This window comes from Solanum stenotomum, chromosome 4 (genome assembly GCF_019186545.1).
Source record: "Solanum stenotomum isolate F172 chromosome 4, ASM1918654v1, whole genome shotgun sequence".
NCBI lineage: Eukaryota > Viridiplantae > Streptophyta > Magnoliopsida > Solanales > Solanaceae > Solanum > Solanum stenotomum.
Genome location: NC_064285.1, coordinates 2,831,265 through 2,855,217, shown reverse-complemented (window position 1 = coordinate 2,855,217; position 23,953 = coordinate 2,831,265). Strand labels below are relative to the sequence as shown.

General features: G+C 33.0%; 3 protein-coding genes across 3 annotated transcripts; 1 reads left to right on the top strand and 2 right to left on the bottom strand.

Annotated features, from left to right (window-relative positions):
* Positions 1–486: 486 nt before the first annotated feature.
* LOC125863057 (enoyl-CoA hydratase 2, peroxisomal) lies at positions 487–5,227 on the bottom strand. The gene is made up of 11 exons (XM_049543198.1): positions 5,023–5,227; positions 4,908–4,930; positions 4,541–4,646; positions 4,100–4,170; positions 3,811–3,883; positions 3,146–3,185; positions 2,784–2,856; positions 2,557–2,707; positions 2,254–2,324; positions 828–1,001; positions 487–741 (listed from the first exon to the last, which is right to left on the bottom strand). The coding sequence occupies exons 1-11, from the start codon at positions 5,083–5,085 to the stop codon at positions 654–656; spliced, it is 933 nt and encodes a 310-aa protein (XP_049399155.1). The 5' UTR covers positions 5,086–5,227; the 3' UTR covers positions 487–653.
* A 1,147-nt stretch (positions 5,228–6,374) lies between these two features.
* On the bottom strand, positions 6,375–10,402 carry LOC125863142 (L-ascorbate oxidase homolog). Its single transcript, XM_049543293.1, has 8 exons — positions 10,170–10,402; positions 9,961–10,070; positions 8,395–8,665; positions 8,032–8,143; positions 7,595–7,940; positions 7,150–7,518; positions 6,974–7,052; positions 6,375–6,885 (listed from the first exon to the last, which is right to left on the bottom strand). Exons 1-8 carry the CDS (start codon positions 10,302–10,304, stop codon positions 6,673–6,675), a joined length of 1,635 nt encoding a protein of 544 aa, XP_049399250.1. The 5' UTR covers positions 10,305–10,402; the 3' UTR covers positions 6,375–6,672.
* A 9,027-nt stretch (positions 10,403–19,429) lies between these two features.
* On the top strand, positions 19,430–23,511 carry LOC125862252 (disease resistance protein Roq1-like). Its single transcript, XM_049542284.1, has 5 exons — positions 19,430–20,050; positions 20,402–21,461; positions 21,572–21,859; positions 22,069–23,239; positions 23,320–23,511. The coding sequence occupies exons 1-4, from the start codon at positions 19,581–19,583 to the stop codon at positions 23,038–23,040; spliced, it is 2,790 nt and encodes a 929-aa protein (XP_049398241.1). The 5' UTR covers positions 19,430–19,580; the 3' UTR covers positions 23,041–23,239; positions 23,320–23,511.
* The last annotated feature ends 442 nt before the right edge of the window (positions 23,512–23,953 follow it).

Below are 23,953 nucleotides of genomic sequence, written 5' to 3'. Positions count from 1 at the left end.
TCAGAGACGAAAATGCTCTTAAAGTAATTAGTGTTGTATTACAATAATCCCTTCATTATTAATCACCACTTGACAATTCTTTCATCATCCATTACTATATATCCTTATATTGTACTAAATCACTGCATAAATAATCACTTATTATTAATTACCACATAACAATTCTTACATTATTAAAGTTACAAGTTCATATACAATTAAGAAAAAATTACACAAATTTATACTTTGCATCAAAAGTATTAGGTTAGGTTCATATGAATTTGATAATCCGAGACGAGGTTAATGGGTACTCGAGCACCTGGCGAACTCTATGTAGGTCTGTCCCTGTTAGAGTCCACCCTGCTACTAACGTTCGACCCTAATCCTCAACCATCACATTCAGCAAATGATATTGAAGGCCAAAAATCAATCAGAAAGAAGAACATTACACTGTCATAATAGATAGTGACAAATAGGAATAGTAAAAATTTAAACTTTAGCAAAAGGAATGGTAGTTTAGATTACTGCATAATGAAGCTTTCTCCATAGTAATGTACCATGAGAACTCAGAAATGAAACTTAATATGATCCAGAGTCCATAAATAGCTTAAAATACGAATTAAAATTATTTATTATACAACGCACTATTTCCTTCATGAGCGCGCCACAAGCACTCACAGAGATGAACTTAAACGATCAAGATCCACAAATCCAAAAAGCACTGCCCGGTTACGTTCCTTAACCTTCACTTGATAGATAACTCTGCACATTGCAACTGGCCTTTTTAGTCTGCTAAATACCGATAAATAGAACGAATCATATAGTAAAAACGTACTAATTTCACATACCTCAACCCTTCCAACCACATTTCGGTGATTAAAGTTTCTCCTGGATAGACATGTAGTAGAAATCTGCCAGATACGCTCTTTATCGTGTTCTGATCACCTCCGCAAATACATTTAATGATAGTCCTAACTGCAAATCCAAGTGTGCACAACCCATGCAGTATTGGACGAGAAAATCTAGGCAAATATATCGAAAGAAATAAGATTGCAGAGACTAATATTGGTACATGCAAGAAAACAGATGAAAGAAAAGATAGTAACATGATATTGCTCCACTAGAACTAGAAATATAATGAGGGTGACAAATTCAACTTCAGTATTGCAGAAGAAAAAATCAATCCATCAGCTGATGTACTTGCGAAAAAGAGAGCTAATTGACACTTCAAAAAGAACATAAATCTTTAAATAAAAGAAACACTTTTATGGATCAGGGTATGGCCTTAGAGTTACACAAAATATTCCAACCAAGGGCGTTGTCGAGCTCCACTTGTTAAAACCATGAATATTAGGAGATGGACAGTAATATGGTTGTTGAAATTACCAAGCCGTGTATAGTTAGGTCTAAGCACCATATCCAAGTTTAGATTTCAAATATTTGAAGTTTTTAGTTTTTCCACTTACATTCCGACATGCATTTCCACCAAAGGACTCATCTTTCAGGGGTATGTCCCAGAAGAAAACTGAAGTCTAAAGATGGTTAGGAGCTAAGTTGGTCGGACTCTCCAAAAATGATGCCGCACCAATGTTGGATCCTCCAAAAATAGTGTATATTTGAAGGATCCGACACAGGTGCGGCATCATTTTTGGAGAGTCCGACCAACTTAGGTTGGGAGTGCGTTCTTTTTACTTACTACAGTTGTTGGAAGAAATTATTTTGGGGCAGGGGAGTTAGGCCTAAGACACTGGGGAACAACACTATCACAAAATATTGCACTGGGAAGCTCTTTAAATCTTTTCCCTTTTATCTTCTGTTCACCTAGTCCACAGGCTAGGCTCACTGCATCAGCATTTAATATGGGCAAAGCCGAAGGGACAAAAAGATTACCTCTCTTAACAATTTAATAGCTGTAAACCTTAATCATACTTCCAGTTAAGAAAACTTGTTTAAGTTTGGTGATATTTCGTTCTAGAAGTTGGGAAAAATAGCAAAACTTGCAAGTTCCCACATGATATGCTTCACACTCAAGGAAGCAGCATCTCTAGTTCGACAAATGAATTTTCTTTATATTTAGTGCAAACAACGGGTGGTCCATGTCTAATATCACACAACTTTAATAAGCATCAATAACTAGCAAACATTGCTACTAACTACTAAGTATCTCAAGGATGAAAGAACATGAAAGTTAATGGCAAAGATCAGAATGTGTTGTTCATAAATTATAATAATAGTTGTATATAGAGTTCAATAGAGTTGCTCATAGTAGATTACCCTGCACTTTCTGCAAACTTTGGATCTGAATGCAATGGATTGTAATCACCAGATAGCCTATACAGCAAAGCCTGCATCACCGCAATAGAGAAGTAAAAAAAAATCAATGAAAACAAGTACAACTAAAGAATTTTCGAACCCTCAAAGACAATGTAATTATCAGAACTAATTAACATGCCTTTGACAGGTATAGTCCTACACATCTCAAGTAAATATAAGCATAGCATTCAAGGTACCGATACTGACATTTACATTTGTGTAATAATTAACCATAAAAGACAATGGGCAACTCATGTGACCTACCTGTGATGCATGCGTACATTCTTCATATACAGCAAAGGGTTGGCTTTTGGGAATTTTAGGAAAGGCAGACTGATTACTACGATTGCTGGAGTACGAGTAAGGCTGAGATGACTTTGAGAACCCACCAGCACCCCTCAAGTAGATAGACAAGCTGCAAGTAGTATTGTGGTGTTTACTGTTAACTTTAACATAATAGCTCTAGGCATATCAGTTAAACTAAAACTCACCGGTTCATGCATAGCCGTTCACCAGATTCTTTCTCGTAACTCACAATTTCTACTTCAAGAACGGCTGCTTTACCTGTTGCAAATCAACAATTTGAAACTCACATATCTCGTCTTTTCATTGCTATATCTCACAGAAGCAATGAAAGAATATCATTTTGATTTCTGTCAATCTATTTCCAAAATGCCTTAGCTAGAAAAAAGGTAAAGTTTCAAAATTATATACACTTTATAGACCATTTACCTCAAACTTAAATGCCTCTCATACAACAGTCTATATTTTTCTTCAATTCTCCAAATTTAATATTACATGAACTTATTTAAGTTCCTGCATAGTTATTTATGTTTACTAATTATAATCATACCTTTATCATGCAATCCAGCAATACTCGTTTTATTTAGTATCTGCCACAACAAGAAGATCAAGGAAATAACTCATCTGGACTAATAAAAGAAAGGGGGGAATGATAAAGATAATTAAGGTTAATAATAAAGACCAAGATGTATTCTTTCAACACAAAACTATAATGATAATTTAAACAGAGTCATGTTTCAAGTGCTGCCAAGAGAAGGCTCCACTGCCCTCAACTATGTTTCATTGTGTCCAGGTACTAGGATTTGTTGAAATAACAGTGAAAACACATAAGCTTTGGTGCGGATATACATATACAAGAAGTTAACCAAATGTCACTATCCAAAAGTTGGATGAAAGCCAAGGATATAAGATATGTATAAGCTTAATACATGTAAATATATGAGCTTTGGGAATGAAAGCTGAGGTTTGTAGATAGAATGGTGCTATTATATGGATAGAACATCTGTGCAAGAAAGTTATAACTAATTGCGCGGGGAAAAATCTTTTCACAAGAAAACATCTGTGAAAGAAAAATTGCTTCAAATAGTTATCGAAGAAAAATCACTCCCATACTACTGTCGATCTTCAGTCTTCGTGGAATACCTTTTGCATGTAAATTTAAGAGAGAAATCATGGTGTTGCTAGATAATTTAAGGCATTTAGCCAGACACTTACGCAGCCATGGGAAGGAAGTGGCTTATAGACTTCAATGTATTGTTGGCCGTGCAGTAGAAGACGTGGATCAAATCTAGCAAAACGAAAGCAGAAACAATGTTCTTTAGCTAATATTAAGCAGATTACATCTCTATTCTAATCAGAAGAACACACAACTTTTCTTTCTTTATCATTTCATTAAATACATGGAGAAACAGAAGCAATAATATTGCATCTTTAAAGAAAATTAGATACCATACAAAAGGATCTTGCCCCCAACCAAAACTAAAATAGGATGTGTTCTACTTACAGCAAGCCTGGAATCTGCTCCATTTGAGAAGGAATTCCAACAGTGAACAAAGTCGAAAAAGTTGGCAAGACCTACAAAGATAAAAGGCCACAAGCAAAAAAAATGCAAATCAATTACAGAAACGAATTACATTTCATCTCTTAAACCTTTGCAGTCCTGGATAGTATAACTTAGTCATTAACTATTACACCAATAAAGTGCATACACTCCCTTCTTTTATGTGCAAGTACAGCAAAGCCGTTAAGGATGAACAATTACTCAAAGTATGACCTTTCGATATTTACTAGACATAGTAAATCATTAGCAACAAGTACGTCCCAGTAAAATGTACCTAAACCTTTCCGAAGATAAAAAAATTCACCTACCCATCACTAGTCTATAGTTCGACGTAAACCATGTCCAACTACACAAAAATTCATCAGTTCCTACCATAAAAAATACCTGAATAAATTCCTGCCCATCTTGATGATAAACATATTTAAGTTCTTTATCATCAATAGCATCCTTTGTACATGCTCCTACACCAAGAGCATAAATAGCAGCATCCCTAATATCATAAAACAACAACATCACAAAACCAAATAAAAATCCAAAATTTAACTACACAACCTGCATTCAAGCACACCCATTTACTCGAATCAATAAAATTAAACACGAAAAGTGCAAATTACATAGGCGGATTCAGAATTTAAACTCGATAAATGCATCATACAGTTTATCCCGATTAATGATAATCTTTAGCTAATCCCAAAAGTTAATCATTTAATGAAAAAGTAAACTGAAGAAATTAAAATTAACGTAACAGTACCTTTCAGTGTAAGTATGTAAGCTCTGCAAATACCAAATAAACCAAGATTAGTAACGAGATTAAGCGAAATTAATCAAAAAAATTGAGAACCCAGAAAGGAAAAAGGATCAAAAACCTCAGGAAATTTGTGGGAAATGACTAATTCAGGATCAATTCCAGAATTTCCAGAGCCTGCCATTGAATCTTTTGAGGGAAAAAAAATCCCCAATTTCGAACAAGACGAACTTTTTTTAGTTGCTTTTTTTTAGCAGAACAAAAAATTGGTCATGGATTTGGAACGACGATCGAGGTTGATAGATAATGCTTACAGCTTTCTCAGATTTCTAGCAGATAGCGACATTAACTTGTCCAAGTAAAATCAAGATTTGACTTTTAGCTAAATCAGATTACTGCTTGTTTAATTTTATATAAATTTAAGAATTGTTTGATAAGAGTTATAAAGAATAATTAGTTTGGGGATGAGATAAAACATGGGATATATTATGTTGGAGTTAGTTATCTCAGATTATAGTTTTATTTTATCTCATACTAAAGTGAAATAATAATCTTGTAATAACTATTCGGGGATAATTTGTCTCAACTAAATAAGAAGTATTGGGCATATATGTCAACTGAAATCAAGTTAAATGACACGTTTAGATAGTGATTATCTTATTTATGTGGTGGATCCCTGTAAACACACATAATTTTTTTTTTTATCAAAGAGTGTCTAATAACAATATATTATTGTGGGTTCAAGTGCTTAATTAAAATATGTTCATGATTTACGTATATAAAAAAATAAATATTAGCAAATTTACATCGGTGTCAGGTATCTATGAAACATAGTGAGGACGAGTTGTAGTGTTTAGTCATCAGTTGAGGTGTCTAAATGTACAGCTTCAAAGTTGAAGTGCTTGCTTGCCGACCGAAATCAAATTTGAATGTTTGCTTTTAAGTATTATTCCTTACAAGCACTAGGGCTTCTAAGATACTAATAGCAACATTATTTCAAAGCTAATGAAGGAGATCTACAACTTGAACAAGTGTATAGTAGTTTAGAGTAGAAGCAGTTTTAAAGTTGGAATTTAGTAGAACAACGGGGTAGAGGAATTGGTCGACTCATTAGCCCCATGACCTAAAAGTTGCAGGTTCAAATCTTGTTCCTGCCTAATCAGTTATCGGATCAGAAGGAAATTTGCGAGATGAGTCAAGTATATGGCTATTTAGTGATATACAAACATTTTTATTTCATGCATTTTATATATTTGTCTCCATTCAATCAAAGACATTCATGCCATAGAAAATCAGGCTCAGCAAAAAGGAAACTATAGACTATTATGCTCCACGCTATTTGTATCTCTTAGTTTAGGAAGTAGAAACTAATTTGTGAACCCCTCTCTGTATCTCTCCTCGTATGTTTTATTTCCAACGATATGTTAGCATAACTTCTAGTCGTAAAAATAAAGGAGGTAAACGTAAAATAGCATGAATTTCAGCTCATAGTTATGATCATTGATATGAAAACGAACAATTCAATTATTGTTTTTTAAGACAATTAAAACAATGAAGATGGAACTCGATACAACGAAACGAAGAAAGAAAGAATAGGACCTTGAGTTAAGGTCATTCAAGCTAGTTTGTGGTAAACTAAACAGGACAAGTAATAAGCTTTTACTTCAATCCTAATAATCTTTGTTCTCTGAGGTTGTTTTGTGTATGTAAGTCAATTTCTTCTCTTAATTTTCACTTTGGCCTATGATTTTCATGAGTGTTGCAGCTTGTCTTAGAGTGGTCTTTTAGGTCGACCAGCCACATCGCCACATAAAAGAGCATTAATTGGAATGGGATATTCATCGCGCAAAGAAGTTGATGTTGTGTATACCCTCATGTATAACTGTTGTCCTAGATACTGTCGCGCCCAAAACTCAGATCTTAGGTTCCACATTCCCACATTGTCTAATGCAATGTATATTGCTGTCCATGACTTGGGATACACCTGCATTTTGCAACAATTTCTCGTGTTAATTTCTCGCTCCCATTATAGTCAGGGTAACACATCAAGTTTTGTTTTATTTCTTTCTTACCTGAGTTGTGATTCTTGAAACTGCATCGCGAAGATTGTATTGGTCCCTACTAGCCGGACTCCATTTTCCTCCGTCCATGCTGCATTAACAATATCAATAGAACCTAATTAAGAATGAATCCATACAACTGCATAACATAAGAAACGAGTCGTGTATTTTTTTCTTCGTATACTTACCCTACTACCCAAAAGGCATAGCCGTTAAGATGCCAACTCTGAACGATCCCTTCCTTGTTCTCGAATACAATCTCAATGAATGTCCTGTAATCAGTTTGCAAAACAGATGTGTCGAGGTAAATTCCTTTACCAGTGGGGGCATCAGGTATGTTTCCGGGGGTAAATCCACCAATGTTGAAGTAGTCAGCAAGCTTGAGGGGAGTACCACTTTTAGTTGGCACAAAGGACACACTGTTGACAGCATATCTTTGCTTGCCATTGACTTGTCCAGCAGAATTCGCGAGCCTGATAGTTCTAGTTGTGTTGATCATACCATAATGGTATGATCCTTGTGGGTTTGGCCTTGGTCCACTCGCGGTCAAGTTGGTCCTAAAACAAGTACCAAAGTTAAGAAAGCACACAACATGATTGACATTCTCAAAAAATGATGACTCTCAAGTCTCACCTAATAGAACGGGCCTGGGTGAGAGACCAACCAATTTCGATGGTTGGACCACCAGGGGGCGGGCCAGTGAATTCCTGGTTAGAGTTGCTGTAGTGAAGTACACCGGTGGTAGTAAGGAGAATAGACGAGAAACGATTTGAAACAACAATGTAGTAGTCCTTAGGAGTTTGATCAGCTGTGATGAGGACAGAGTAGGATTGTCCAACATGAACGTCGAGTGAGGAATATGTCTCTTGCATTGTATGTGTTCCTTCTACCTCCACCAATTTCATTTTATGTCCTTCGATACGAAAGTTGAGTGAATGTTCCAATCCAACATTTGATATTCTCAGTCTGTAAGTTTTCCCTGTATTCATATACAGAGTTATAATACTCATTGTTAGATCACAACATTTGATATTCTTCATATAAATAAGAAAAATCGCAATTGTTTTTACCTTGATCAACTGTAAAGGCAGCGCGATTAGGGCCTTGAGGACCATGACCATTGATATGAAGAGCATCAACAAAAGGCAACTTGTGGTTTCTATCAAGTATTGATTTCAAGTACTGCATAAAAAATGGAAGTATACATATCAAATATCTCTTCTTGTAACCGTGGTGTAAGGGTGAGCTTAGAAACCTCGACACCTCTCACCAACGCAGGTATTAGGTAAGTCTGTCCACCAAGACTTTGACACGATACAATACATTATATAGGACCTATGATTACTATCCATTACTTGACCTTTTAACACTAAACTTTTACGAGGGGATTCAACAGTTTATATATATAACGAGAACGAGTCTAGTAATCATACCGTGTGATTGCTCTTGTACCAATCACCAATAAGGACGGTGAAATCGCCAGCAGGTTCATCGAAAGGAACAGGAATCCCAGGCCTGCTGAGGATCCTGAACCCTCCAAAACCACCAGAAGCTTTGTGGAATGCAGTTGAAGGGAAATAGTAAAAGCTGCCAATTTGATCCTTTACTTGCAAAATGTATGTGAAATTCTTCCCTGGTGGAATTGGACATGTTGTTCCCCATACTCCATCTTCAAATGAGTTTCTCCTATTTTGTATTCCATTCCTATATATAATTTCGAAACGTATTAAGTAACAGTTTGTGTTAGACTAATTAATCTCATAATTATAGATGTTGTCACGACAGAATAGGTGGAGACTTAATAATATATGATATTTTTGCATTCTTGCTTGACGAACTAACTTCATGCCTCGATTCATTCTCCACAAGGAAGGAATGAGTCGCTTCGCGATTTGTACTCATGAACCAAGGTTTCTTAAAGTATTTCTTGGGAGAAGCTACTTTTTTTTAGCTTTTAGAAAAATAGTTTCTGCTACTATACAAAAACACTTATTTTTTTCGAAAAAGTTTGGACAAAGACTTCAATATTCTCAAATAATAGGGAAAATGCACGAGTACCCCCCCAGCCTATGCCCGAAATCCCACAGACACACCTAACCTTTACTAAGGTCCTATTACCCCCTCGAACTTATTTTTTAATTAATTTTCTACCCCTTTTGGTCCTACGTGGCACTATTCTTGTGGGCCCAGCACGTGTTGACAAATTTTTCAAAATAGTGCCACGTAGGATCAAAAGGGGTAGAAAATTAATTAAAAAATAAGTTTGGGGGGGTAATAGGACCTTAGTAAAGGTTAGGTGTGTCTCTGAGATTTCGGGCATAGGCTAGGGGGGTACTTATGCATTTTCCCCAAATAATATTATAAACATTGTTAGTGCTATTATTTAAATTCAAAACTAAAAATATTGGTGTAGTGAAAATGTGGACATATTTTGCTTTTACTTATGTTATTCACATGCACTTCACATGATTACCTACTCTTTGTCTAGTTTTTCAAAAATTTAAACACTCGTACAACATGTGACTTGCACAAACTACAAATAATTCAAAATATTGTTCAACTTTTCCTACATTGGATCAATACAATATTCTTTGAATCTTGATTACATCGATATCGATGCTAGTAATTCGAAAATAATTTGATGGATGGCTCAAAACTAGTGAAAAATGAACTAGATAAGTAAACTTAAACACGTAAAGAAATCAATGAATGTAAGACATATATTTAAATGTTCATTATAATTAGCAAGGGAGTTTGTTAGACAAACATTATCAAATAACATCTTTAAACGAGATATGAAGAGGAAGCTTCGAGAAAACTAGTATTCAACATAGTATCAATTCCAACATATTTATGTTGGTCGTGACATATCAATGTCTCAGCCTCGCGAAGCCAAACCAAAACATGAACAACAACAATTCATGTTCATGTTTTCGCGAGGCATCATGACATTAATGATGTCAGGAACAAACGATGAACAAATAAAGGAGGAAAATTACCAGGAAATAAGAAAATCCTCATCCAAATTGTTGAAGACATTGATAATAACATTGTCATTTGTGACAGAATGAATATCAGGACCAGGAAATTGCCCATTAATCAGAATTCCCTACACACACAAAAAAAATAAATATCTCAAAATAACTAAAATGACAATTTTTTTCATATATTACTGAAAATAAATATTTTTTTTACTAAAGAAACCGACCTTTTGAGGAAGACCTAGAGGCCAAATCGTTCCATAAGTAACATTCCATTCGAAAAATCTATAAGGACTCTCTGCTATTGTGTTCACAACAAGTAGCGTCACCAAAAACACCGCTAACTCTCCTTTTAGCGGCATTTTTTTTCTTCGTATATTAATACTATAAGAAAAGTTTCTAGAGTTTGAACTGCGAAAATGATATTAGAAGTTGTTAAAGATTAGGAGGGAATTAAAGTGGACATGAAGATGAAGACATATGTGTATATTTATAAGTGGTGTACAAATAGTTAAAAGTTAAGTGGGTAACTAGTGAGCAAGTGGACTATAAATTATTTATAGATATTAAAAAAAATGTAAAAAAATTAAAGGAGGGAAATATTTTTGAGAGAGGGATTGAATTTTAAAATGGAGAAATAGAAGGGGCAAAAAGAATAAAGAAAAAGGATGGGATTGTCGGTGAGGAGTACATAGTGGATCTAGAAAGAAAAAAAAAGATTATTCAAATGTGGTACTAACGGAGACGGAGCTAGTAGCCTGCATGCTGTTTCGATCGAATACAAAATTTTTGTTTAGTGAATGTATTTGTGTTAATAAATATATTAAATATGTATAAATATTAAACTTAAAATCTAGTTATTATCACAAAATATTGTTATTATAAACTCAAAACTTATAAAATTGAAATTTTAACTTAGACACCTGAGTGTTCATACCAAACAAAATTCACTTTTAACTTCGGAGGAAAAAACATCAAAAATATATTAGTTTGATTAATTCAAATTTAGTGTTTTTTATCTTTATCAATATCAAAGAAAAAGAAAGTATAACAACTTAATTTGTTACTATTAACATTTAACTAAATAAAGTTAGTTATATATTTCACAATTCATACATAGTTTCAACTTAATTATTAATAAAACGTCTAAATCTTGACTTTGTTCATCACTAAAAAGAGTAGCAAAATTGTTCACTCAATCATGTGGCCCTAATCACATGCCTGCTGTTTTCTTCTGCTTGGTTTTAATCTTTGGCGCACTAGCTTACACACGAGCGGTAAACACAGTAGCGGAGCTAGAAATTTTACGAAGAATATCACTATGATACTAATATTGCAAATTAATTACCTCTATTTTTCGATTTATGTGATGGTTAATATTAAATTATTGGAACAAACTGAAAAAAGTATGTCACATGAAATAGAATATAACATGTCACTACTATAAAATGAGGAATCAACAATAGACAAAATTTCATAGCTAAACGACAGAAACATCATGCTAATATCATTTAGCTATGTATTATAAGAAAATTTGATTATCTACTCATTTTAAACTAGGAAGTGTCAACAAAATTCTAAGCTAATTCTATGTTTTCTAAATATCTTTTTTCCTTGATTGGTGATAAATTAATAATCATAAAGTTCAAAAGCTTTAGAATTTGAGTCAACAATTAATTATACATCAAAATCCAAGCCAACCTGTAAGAGGAGGGAATGACCAAATTGGATTTTAAAAATTTAAATTCTTGAAAAGTCTTCCAACTGTGATCTGATCTGCATTCCCATTGTGATTTGTGTTACTATTAAATGAAGTTACACATAATTAATTATCATTTAAGTAACGTAGTTTACGTAATTATTATTTTTTACAATGTCAAACTTAAACTCATTTCTTATTCTTAATATATGGGTCGTAATAGTTGTGCACTTGTGCTAATGGTTATTAATTTCTTATGTGACACACTTTTCTTTTTAATATGTTTAGAAAAAATTGACATTCTTTTATTCAACAAATATGTAATGACAACATCAACATTTTACTCATGTTTTGGGTTACACTTATTTGGTAAACGATCTACAAATTAAAGTGTAGTACTGATCTTTTATTTAAATATTCATTTATTGTAAGGATAGTTTTGAAATATTTTTTAAAAAATAATAATTATTAAATTTTACGTCACATAAATTGAAACGGAGTGGGTAATATATTAGTACACTAAAGTGTAAGAGCCTGAAAGAGGAATTTGATAGTAATTCCATTCACGTGATGGATGTATATATCTAAAAATCACATGAAAATGGATTTATCTTTCTATATTTATTCAGCCAAAATGCAGATCTCTATGCATATCTTAAATAAATATATTTTAAAAAATCAACTCGGAAATGCATATCTTACTGCACAAATATTTTGCTTAAACAAAGTCTTAGTAAAATAACAAGACAATTGGATTAACCAAGGTCGTGGGAGAGTGATAAATATTTCTTTACCCTTAATTAGAGGTCGTGAGTCTGCGTCTCTCTGAATACATAATCGTCTTTGTTAAGGAGCAATTAATAAATTCAATTGAGTATGTATCTGAATTTCTAACTCTGCGCTTGAGTTCAAGTTTTACTAATTATAGGAAGGGAATTAAGCTTAGGGTGGTGGTGTTATTTTTTTATCACATAAAAAAAGAAGAAAAAAAATCATTTGCTTTATGATATACACTAACCAACAAAATCATCTAAAGAGATGTGAAGATCATAATCCACATCATTTGTCACTAATTTTAGCATACATAGTGGGAAATTAGTTAATAATTTTGAATTTAAATTAAAGGCGGTACTTTGTTTTTTCTCTTTAATTTCTTTAATAATTAATTTTCTTTTAGTGGTAGGGAAGAGTATTCATCCCTTTTCTTCTTTATTTTTTCTAATAATATAATTTGTATATATTTATTAAACTTATAAGACAAACACAAAATTTTAACCAATTTTTTTTATTCGATTGAATCAATGTTAAATTACACTCTAATCGCCCATGATTTAAATAACCAAAGGCATTCAAGAAAAGAGGGTGTCTAAGTTTCTTTATTTGATGAATAGAATACGTGATATATTTATAAATTACTTTCTTTCTGTTTAAATGTACTGATTATGAAAAATCATTTCTCCGATCGTTCCGATTTGATAATAACGTCCTAGGTAAGGAAGCATCTAACATGGATCTCACGACTACGTAGTGCATTGTCCCCAAATTACAAATTGCAAATTACATGTGAAATAAATTGTATAGACTATCATATATTAATTTATTAATGTGCCATCTGGATACTTAGACTTTGCTACAATTACATCGATGATCCAGAAAATAACTTCAACAACACTGCAAATAATTCCAAAAATAAGTTTTAAAATTGTACTATATATTGTTGTGTTTACGCGCTTCAAGCTAGGATTGAAACATTGAACACTTTGCAAGTAGGACATAGGGGGTTTGAGATACACGTATACTCGTTAACTTTGAAAAAAATCGATGTATAATATATGTCCCTCAAATATATATATTTGTTGGATTGGGTCATTTGGTAATTGTGTCCTTTAGGCCCATTGAGCTCTTACTCACGATTCTTAGGTGACAAGTTTTGAACAGGCAACCTAAAATAAGGGTGACATGATAAATCAAAATTCAATTCGCTCAAATTCAATGCAACTCGCTCATTTGACATCTTTAGAGTATGCAAAGTGGTGCTCATTTGATAGTGCACCCGTTTTTTTCGAACATATTTTCACTGATTAATACAATTTAAAATATGAAGATGTAAATATACAAAGAAATCAAGGAAATTCAATAACTAAAAAATATTTTTAATTTTTATATTCAATGTAATTTCGCTAATATTTTTTTAATAAACCCCGTTGCACCCACTTGGCTTCGCATTAAGGCCACAACTAGGGGTGTTCACGGTTTAGATAAAAACCGATCCAAACCGAAAAACCAAACCAAACCGATAAAATAAAATCGATTTTATTTGGGTTTGGTTTGGTTTGGTTTTAGATTTTTGAAAACTGATAGTATTTGGTTTGGTTATGGTTTCATTTTTAAAAAATCAAAGAAATAACCGAACCGAACCGAACCGAACCGAACCGATGAATTATACACATATATTTTATTAATATACATACTTAATATATTGTTTTTATAAACAATTTTAAAGATCTTATACACATTTTCATTAAAATTTCTTTATAATTTACTTATTGAAAGCAAAAATGTCCAAGATGAAACATTTATCTTATTGATTTCATGTATATGAGTGTCTATGACAATTTTTTGTGGGACTAAAAATGTTATTGTCTCTTCCTTCTAGGCCAATATAGTGAATTTTAAAGCTTTATTGATAGTAAATTTAGTGATCGAAAGTTCAGTAATCTAAGTCATTCTAACTATTTTTCGTTTTGAATGGATTGTTGTCACTTTTTTCACATTTTAAATGAATTGTTTCTTTTATTTTTGTGTATGGTTAATAACCGAATAACCAAACCAAACCAAACCGAAACCAATAAATGTATATTATATTTGGTTTGGTTTGGTTTGGTTTTGATAATTTTAAAACCGATTAAGTTAGTTTAATTTTGATTTTGACCAATAACCGATCCAAACCAACCCGTGAACACCCCTAGCCACAACTATCAAGTCGTTGATTGAATGTTGAAAGTATTACAACATCAACATGGCGCAATCAGTGGCAATTTAATGTATCACGCGTATAAAAATGAACTGGAAAGTGATATATACTATGCTACAAATCATTATTTTTGTACTTACACCATTCCAAAATAACAACCATTTTTTTAAAAAGAAAATTATTCTATATAGTTTCAACACCTGATTTTCAGCATGAATTCAAATATTAAAATTTACATTCTTAGAATTGACTTTTTCTCTTTAACTACTCCAAAGCCAAGATCTAAATCGTTTGACACTTGACCACAAATAAATTCTGCAAGGAGTAATGGACAAGTGGCACAAAGTTCGAAACTTGATTAGAACCCCACCCCCACGCCACCCCCACCCCCATATTTTATTTTATTTCACAATTAAATATCATTTTTTTATCAGCATAAGCTATTGAATTCGTTTAAATATTCGGTTTTTATCTATGACTAGATTCAAATTTGTGACATGTCCAAAACTCACGTCTTATTATTAGACCAAAGCACTAAAGGGTCATTTAATTGAATGTTAGAGTTATTGTAGATTAGTTATGCATAACGTTTAATTATTCAGTTATTTTATCATTTATCATACCTAAAATAATATTATATAGATTCTTTCATAATCATACATGTACTATTAGTTTTGCGGGATTTAAGTTGGTAACCAAATATCGTACTTGGTGAACTGAATTTTACACATAACAACTAAAATGCTACCACATTATATTGATTTTAATATATGAGCGATTCACTTCCTAACCACAAAACCAAATGAAGTGCTACATATATGTCCAAATCTTGTGATTGGGAATTTATGGTCAATTCTTCTTTAGTATTGATAAGATATATAGAACGTCCATCTAGACAGGAAGTCAAACAAAGTTCGAGTTCAAATTAGTTATAATTAATACAGCTGTAAGAAGTTTATATAGTTAAAAAAAAAAAAACCTTAAAAAGGATTGTACAATAGTAATAATTTCTTGGTAAAAAGCAAAAGCTAAGGGAGTAAAAGAAACTTGTAACATATCAGAAATTTAAATTTGAATTTCACTAAGTTTTTCTATTTATAGATTGAAATATGATTTGTTGTATTATTATTTTATATCTCTAAGTCTTGATAGACGTCAGAGTTAATCAATACTTATGTTGATGAGAGATAGTAAATATTTGATTGACTAGTAGAAATGTAATGATATCGCACTTCAATTGAATTTTCAGAGGGAGAAGACAAAAATACCCCCCTAGACTATGAACGAAATCTCATAGACACACATTAACTAAACTAAGATCCTATTACCCCCTGAACTCATTTTATATATAATATTGTACACCTTTTGGCTTATGTGGCACACCCTGTGATTCCACGCAGTTGAGGCGCGCTGGAGATATTTGGATGCCACGTAAGCCAAAAAGGTGTACAAAATTACAAAAAAAAATGAGTTCAGGGAGGTAATAGGACCTTAGTTTAGTTAAGATGTGTCTCTGGGATTTAAGTCATAGTCTAGGGAGGTACTTCTACCTTTTCCCAGTTTTCAGACAAAAACTATCTTGAAACTCACGTTCTATATCTGTGACACATAAAACATTCCATCCAGTAAAAAACTATATTGCTAGGATTTTTCAAACATCGCACCTATGTCGAAGTTACTAGCTAGCCATTGAGAATGTCAAAGCCCGTCATTTTTCAAAACAAACTTAAGCCCATCTATGATTCAAACCAACATATGGGCATCCATTGATAGACCCGGGTCTCAATTGCATAAAAAAAGGAAGACAATTTGTTTTGTTAGATTTCCATTCTAAATTTTGAAATTGTTTGGAGGATATTTGAGTTAGTCTGAATTGAAAAAAAAAACTTGTGAGAAGGATGAATTGTTGCTATGGATAAATATTGTATAACAGTGTATATATATTGATACATAATTATACATTATGTATACAGTTATACAATATTGATACATTATATATATGTGCGGTCATTTAATTGGATTCCTCTTGTTATTCACTTATTTTTAGTATTCTACTATGGGATTAAGGTATTAGTACCCTCTAGACTATGACCGAAATCTCAGAGACACACCTTAACTAAACTAAGGTCCTATTACCCCCTGAACTTTTTTTTTTTTTTGTAATTTTGTACACCTTTTTGATCCTACGTGGCCTCCAAACATCTCCCACGCGCCTCACTTAAGTGGAGTCACGGAGTGTGCCACGTAAGCCAAAAGGTGTACAAAATTACACAAAAAATGAGTTTAGGGGGTAATAGGACCTTAGATTAGTTAAGGTGTGTCTCTGGGATTTCGGTCATAGTCTAGGAGGTACTTGTGCCTTATCCCATTCTACTTTTTTATTATTTAGCTCAAGGGTCGGCCCAAGCCACATTGCTCCAGACCTACGGGCCAACGGACTTACTCGGGCCTAATTAAACTTTCTATATATATATATATAGTCATGTTTTTATTTGCATAAAACTTGGCCAAAAGTAATAGAAACTAAACACTGCATATACATTATGATATACTCAAAAAAAAATTGAATATAACTTAGTAATACATGAAGTATACATTGATTATTCAATCTCCACCAATTCAAAATGTCCTCTAAATAGTCTCAACTATTAGATATGAAATCCTCTAGTTGTTTTAATTCTTTTTTATAAATAATTTGCTTGAAACGATTCACATTTGTTGTCCGCCAATTTTTTGTTAAAAATAGATTAAACAACGAAGATGAAGAAGGAGGAGAAGGAGAAGGAAAAGGAGGAGGATGGATCAAACATGTTGACGGTAGTGGTACAACAAAAGAAAAAGTTGGGATCAACATGTCAATGGTAAATAACGAGGCCGAAGGGCCAAGTTTTGTAATTAAAAAATGTCGAATGACCACTTTATATAATAAGGGGTAAATTATCTAAATAGATATACATCCACATAAGATATACTGATCCTACCTATACTTTCAAATAATTATCTAACATCTCATTATTTAAGAATTTTCTATCAAAATAAAATTGAAATCACTCCCTAAAAATAGCTTAAACAAATAAATCATAGTAATCTATCCCATAAATCGTGCTTTTTGGTTCAAATCAACTTACTCTCACTCATTAATCTCCCTAATGTAAGTAGCAGTATACTTGAGAATGATTCCATCAATTTTATATCCATCATAAATATCATCAGAAATTAACGTTCCGAAGTATATCAACAAAATATTGATATTGTCCATTGGGGAATGAACAAAACTCAAAATTATTGAAGAAGAATTAAGTAGAAAAAGAAGTTAAAAGTTTGTTGAATCTCTCCAAAAAAAAAATGGAAGAATTTTGATTGTTTTGATATTTTTACAAATTGTGATGTGCCTAAATATTGCAAAAATGTTGTAAACATGATTTCCTTTTTAACATATGACTTTCATTTACATGTATATGGAAGTGACAAATACCTACATTCGAGGTGGAAAATTGGTACAATCCATAATTATGTAAATTATAAAGGGAGAAAATAATTAACGAAAAAATCATTTTGGCTAGAAAATTTGGCCATAATGATATTTTTTCTATGTTGTTTTACCTTTTTGAACATTTTTACCCTTTTAACTTTAATACCTTTTAACTAAAAAATGGAAAAAATATCAGTTTATTTTAAAATAAAAAAAATATTATAGATTTTTTAATTTTCTGGTCAAATTCTGGCCATTTAGCATTACCCATAACTAACTATCAAATTAGTGAAATTTGTGTTGTTTAATTATTCAATAATAAGTGACTTATTTTTTAAATTAACTTTTTTTTATAAGAAATTTAACTCAATAAACATTTTATCTAATTTCCCCTTAAACTTTTTAAATGAGCTCCAATTTTTTTTTTAGCCTAATTTTATTAAATCATGGGTAAGACCAGGTCACCAAACAAGCTTAGTTTATATTGACGGTTCTAACCCTCATTCGGATGATTCTAACCGTGCCAAACTAGCCTAACAAAGATGGACAAATAACAAATTTATATATTTTTTTAATAGAGGACATATTTTTAAAAAATTGTTCTTTCTACTCACCTACCCCCAAAAATTCAATCTGCTGAATGGAGAAGTTTCTTCAATATATATTTATGCTAATTCACACTCTTTCGGAACAATAAATATCTTTGAGGTCAGTCTTTTGTGTTCTCTTACAAAATTTTTGTTTAATTTTTCTTCAATTTCTGGGAAATATCTAATTTATATGATTTTACAGAAAGGCATGATTAAGTTATAATGGGGAAAACTAAAATTTTCCCCTAATTTTCAAGCTTTTAAATATACATACAACAAGGAGGGTAGTGGAGTGTCCTTTTGTCTCAATTTATGCGACACATAACACATTTTGAATTTCGAGATTCAAACCAGTATCTTTGACCATAATTTTTTTTTATAAATTTTTAAAATAATTTGAATTTTTAATTATTAAGACTTATAGTAATTTTTAAGTAGTTTACAAATATATAAATGTCATTTTAAGTAAATTCTGGATCAAACTTAGATTGTTTGACTCTTGGAAAACGAAATGTGTACCTAAATTGTGACAGAGGGAGTACTTCGTTCTTAACCAAAACCAGGGCTAGGTTCGAGTCCCCCAAGTACAAAGTTCTTTTATTAGAAAGATGTGTACACTATGTAAGACTTCCTGACACGAATTTGGATTTAGTCAGGTCCCAATGCGGGATACTGGATAACGCGTGGAACATAAGGCAATAAAGATACTACAATATAGTCTTTTAAGTTGTAAACATGTAATGACTTTTAGTTTTTGGTCGAAGGACCAAGTTGTAAGTCTTCTAATAAGGAAGATGATAAGAAGTTTCCCATAAAAGACTATGAATTGTGAAAAATGTTAAAGTCTTGCTCTTTATTATGTGTGTTTCTTGTTGTTTTAGTTTTTAGCAATATTTTTCGACAATGTCTCATGCTTCTTCTTCAAAAGTTTGCAAATATAGTGTTTTTTTGAGTTTTAGAGGTATAGATACACGTAAAACCTTTGTGAGTCATCTCTATAATGCTTTAGAACAAAGAGGAATTGATGTTTTTAAAGACGATGAGCGGTTGGAAACGGGAAAATCAATTCCTAATGAACTAATGAAAGCCATAGAAGAGTCTAGATTTGCCATTGTAATATTTTCCGAAAGCTATGCATCATCAAGATGGTGCTTGGAGGAGCTTGCACATATTATAAAGTGTCGAAATGAATTAGATCAGATAGTGATTCCAATTTTTTATGATGTAAGTCCATCTGATGTAAGCCATCAAAACTCACCATTCGCTGACTCGTTTTCAAAATACAAAGATGATGAGTTGGAGAAGGTTCAAAGATGGAGAGAAGCTTGTAAGGAAGCTGGGAAAATATCAGGATACCATTTACAAGAATGCAAGTAAGATTTCTTTCTTTTGCACCATATCCTTTTTTCGTAAATACTTTGATTTTCTGTCATATTCCCTTCCCTTTTTCGTAAATGCTTTGGTTTGCTGCACTTATGTTGAGGGTTTTTCGGAAACAACCTCTCTACCTCCCCGAGGTAGGGGTAAGGTGTGCGTACACTCTAACCTCCCCAGATCGCCCCTTGTGGGACTATGTTGTTGTTGTTGTTGTGAAAGAATCATTAGAATTAATAAAATAAGATATAAATCATAAAAGAGAGCACACACACACTTGGGTGCTAAATGTAAAGAACTCTATAATCTTATTTGATCTCTAAGTAGTTGTTCATTTCATTGTCGTTTAGGGATGAGGCAAATTGCATCAAGAAGGTTGTTGATCACATATTACCAAACATTATTTCAACAGTTTCGGAAAGCTTAGTGGGTACTCAAATTGAAAAAGTAATCTCATTATTACATATGAAATCTGATGATGTTTACTTCGTTGGATTATGGGGAATGAGTGGTATTGGTAAGACAGAAATCGCGAGTGTTATATATGAGAGATACCGTCATCAATTTGAAGCTTATTGTTTTCTTGGTGATGTTGGAGAAATGTACCGGAAAAAGGGACTTAGATGGCTACAGAAAACTCTTATCTGCAAACTATTTGGAAAAAAGATGATTGTAACTAGTGAACATGATGGAACCATAATTATAAAGAATGGGCTTCGGTGGAAGAAAGTTTTACTCGTTCTTGACAACGTAGACCATCTAAGTCAACTAGAGCTTATAGTTGGAGGGACAGAGTGGTTTGGCAGGGGTAGTAGAATTTTGATTACTACGAGAGACAAACACCTGATAGTCAGTCATGTGAAGGAGGATAAAGTATACGAAGTCTTACTATTATCTGAGAACGAAGCTCTTGAACTGTTTTGCATGCATGCTTTCAAAAGAAAATCTCCGGAGAGAGATTTTAAGGTACTTTCAAATGAAGTAGTGAAGTATGCTGATGGACTCCCTTTAGCTCTTAAAGTTTTGGGTTCTTCTCTTTATGGACGAAACAAAGAGCAATGTAGAGATATAATTGATAGATTGAAAAAAATCCCTAATGATGACATTCTAGGAAAACTTAAGATTGGTCTTGATGAGTTGAATAACGATGAGATGAGAACATTCCTTGATATAGCATGCTTGTACAATCATGAATATAGCTATTACGTTGAACGAATACTTAAGAGTTGTGGTATTCACTTGATAGGAATAAGCTACCTCATCGAAAAATCTCTCTTATGCATCAGATATCACTCGTTTGAGATGCATAGCTTAATAAGTCAAATGGGTCAAAATGTGTCAAGGGAAGAATATGCAAACAGCAGAGTATGGCTTATTGAGGAAGTTCATGACCTTTTTGCTGGAAAGTTGGTAAGAAATATTTTATCAAAAAAATTGATAATTTAAGAAGCTCTTAGTATTTTGTGACTTCGTTATGTTGAGTTTTTTTGACAAATAGATATATGTTTCTTTCCTTACAGAAAACAAAAAAGGTTGAAAGCCTACGGATCCCAAATGGTTACCGGTTTGATGATGATCATATCAATTATAACAAGGTATTCAAGAGAATGCAATGCTTACAGGTGTTGATACTTCATCGTAGAACTATTTGCTCGGAAAACACTGTCACTTGTTTGCCTTCTAACCTGCGGTGGATTGAATGGCCGAACTATCCTTCAAGTTCATTGCCAGAGGAGTTTGAACCATCACAACTCGTTGGGCTTTGTTTACGTGGAAGTTGTCTTGTTGAACTTTGGCCAATACCAAAGGTATAGTGATTTCTTTCTCTCCAAAACAATAGCTCCAGTTTATCACGCGCTATGGTTCAAATGCTATACCAAATAAATGCTTTTGTATAAGCAATTTACATCATGTAACAGAAATAGAATAGCATATGTCTATTAGGAGTACTACTTGAGCTAACTGGTAATTCGCAGGTACGTTATGTTTTAATATTTTGTTATTTTTATGAAAACAGAAACTGTGCAACTTGAAGTATTTGAATCTAAGCGAGAGCCTTGGGTTAACGAAGACCCCTAATTTTGGTGATATGCCAAACTTGGAGACACTAAGTTTACGGAGGTGTGAGAATTTGGAAGTGGTTCATCCCTCTCTTGGACATTGCAAAATGCTTACTTATTTGAGTTTGACGGGTTGTGTCAAACTTAAGAAGCTTCCAAAATTTGTCTGTATGGAATCTCTCGAGATTCTTCTCCTTGATGAATGCACGCGCTTAAAAAGATTTCCAAAAATCTGTGGAGATATGCTGCGCTTATCAATACTGTATGTAGAATCCCCCTGGATAAGAAGCTTACCCCCGTCTCTCAGCGGCCTTAGTCGTTTGAAACTGAAAGGTTGTGAAGTTCTTGAAAGTATTCCAGACTCTATTCTAAATCTTGAAAGACTTCACATTTCAGGTTGCAATAAACTTACAACTTTGCCAAACAGCCTCTTTGAATCACAACAATGGATATTTCTTTATATATACCGATGTTCTGGATTGGTAGAGCTCCCCGTATCTCTTGGAGTTCAAAAGAAGCTTGGTTTTTTATCCGTAGAAGAATGTGAGAACTTAACGAAGCTTCCAAGCTCTATTCAGATGGAATCCCTTACAGAGCTCAAGATATCTAATTGCCCAAAATTAACTACATTTCCAGAAATAATCGGAGATATGCATTGCTTGAAAAGTTTGACTCTGGAGTCTACTGGGATTAGAGAACTGCCTTTGTCCATTGGGAATCTGAGCGGCCTCGAATATCTCAATCTGAAAAGTTGTGAAGATCTTGTAAGTCTACCAAACAGTCTCTGTAAGTTGAAGAATCTTCAACGGCTTATTCTTCGTGGCTGCAAAAAGCTTCCAGGAAACGTTGGTGATCTGCAAGAGTTTGAGACACTTGATGCGAGTATCAACATTCCTCATGTTTCGTCTTGCATCAAGTATCATGTTTAACCTCCTCGGAGATATGTTGATCTTTGCAGACTATCATTTAGCCTTGAAGAGCCTCGGAGATCTATTAAATAAGTGTTTTAAGCTGCGTATGCTGTCAATATCATGGCGTGGTCATGAGAAATCCGAATGCCAAACTGTCTCAAGTGAACAAGTTAATGCGTTGAAGTTGCTACGACATTTTCTCCAGACATGCATCCAGGTTTTTTAGCTATCCATACACATATGAATGTTGAATATTCTCATCAAATTGATTTGTACTAATAGTAGTTTCTATTGCAGTGTGACTTCTGCCAAAGGATTTCTTTTCTCATTTGTTTTCCTGAAGTCAGAATTCCAAAGTTGTTCGATTATCAGTTCATAAATCAAAAAGTGATCTCAATTGATCTGAAACCATCTTGGTATAACGATAAGTTCATGGGGTTTTCACTGTGTTATTGTCCTGTACTTGAAGCAAATGTGAGTTTAATAGCTACGTTGTGCAACAATTTTTCGACTATCTCTGTTTCATGTTGAATATACATTTAGTTCTTAGTGTTAGTGTAACATCATGGTTTCAAGAGGAATGTTGTAATATATTTTGATTGACATTTGAGTTTCTTGTAAATAATACATTATGTATTTGTTGAGACATAAGTTTCATATATGTTTTTGAGTTACATTAGTATTTTGTTTATAACATGTCACACGTTGGATTTTTTTATCAACATCCTTGAATTATTATTCCACAAAAAGATTCGATTATGACTTTTTAGTGTTGTTATTGTCGTTGCATGTGGATAGGGGAAGTGGTTTTATTGGTTTGGTTAATCAGTCACATTTTATTCAACAGAAAGATTCGATTATGACTTTGTAGAGCTGTTATTGTTGTTGCCTGTAGATAGTGGAATTTGGTTAATCGGTCACATTTTATTCA

Coding starts and splice junctions, on each gene's coding strand:
- LOC125863142 (XM_049543293.1), bottom strand. CDS start 10,304: ATGCCGCTAAAAGGAGAGTTAGCGGTGTTTTTGGTGACGCTACTTGTT. Junction 8,144..8,394: donor GGTACAAGAGCAATCACACG/GTATGATTACTA, acceptor TTTTTTATGCAG/TACTTGAAATCAATACTTGA. Junction 7,053..7,149: donor TATGCCTTTTGGGTAGTAGG/GTAAGTATACGA, acceptor TTGTTAATGCAG/CATGGACGGAGGAAAATGGA.
- LOC125862252 (XM_049542284.1), top strand. CDS start 19,581: ATGTCTCATGCTTCTTCTTCAAAAGTTTGCAAATATAGTGTTTTTTTG. Junction 20,051..20,401: donor TACCATTTACAAGAATGCAA/GTAAGATTTCTT, acceptor ATTGTCGTTTAG/GGATGAGGCAAATTGCATCA. Junction 21,860..22,068: donor AACTTTGGCCAATACCAAAG/GTATAGTGATTT, acceptor TTATGAAAACAG/AAACTGTGCAACTTGAAGTA.
- LOC125863057 (XM_049543198.1), bottom strand. CDS start 5,085: ATGGCAGGCTCTGGAAATTCTGGAATTGATCCTGAATTAGTCATTTCC. Junction 4,647..4,907: donor TTACATACTTACACTGAAAG/GTACTGTTACGT, acceptor TTATGATATTAG/GGATGCTGCTATTTATGCTC. Junction 2,708..2,783: donor GAACGGCTATGCATGAACCG/GTGAGTTTTAGT, acceptor TACTACTTGCAG/CTTGTCTATCTACTTGAGGG.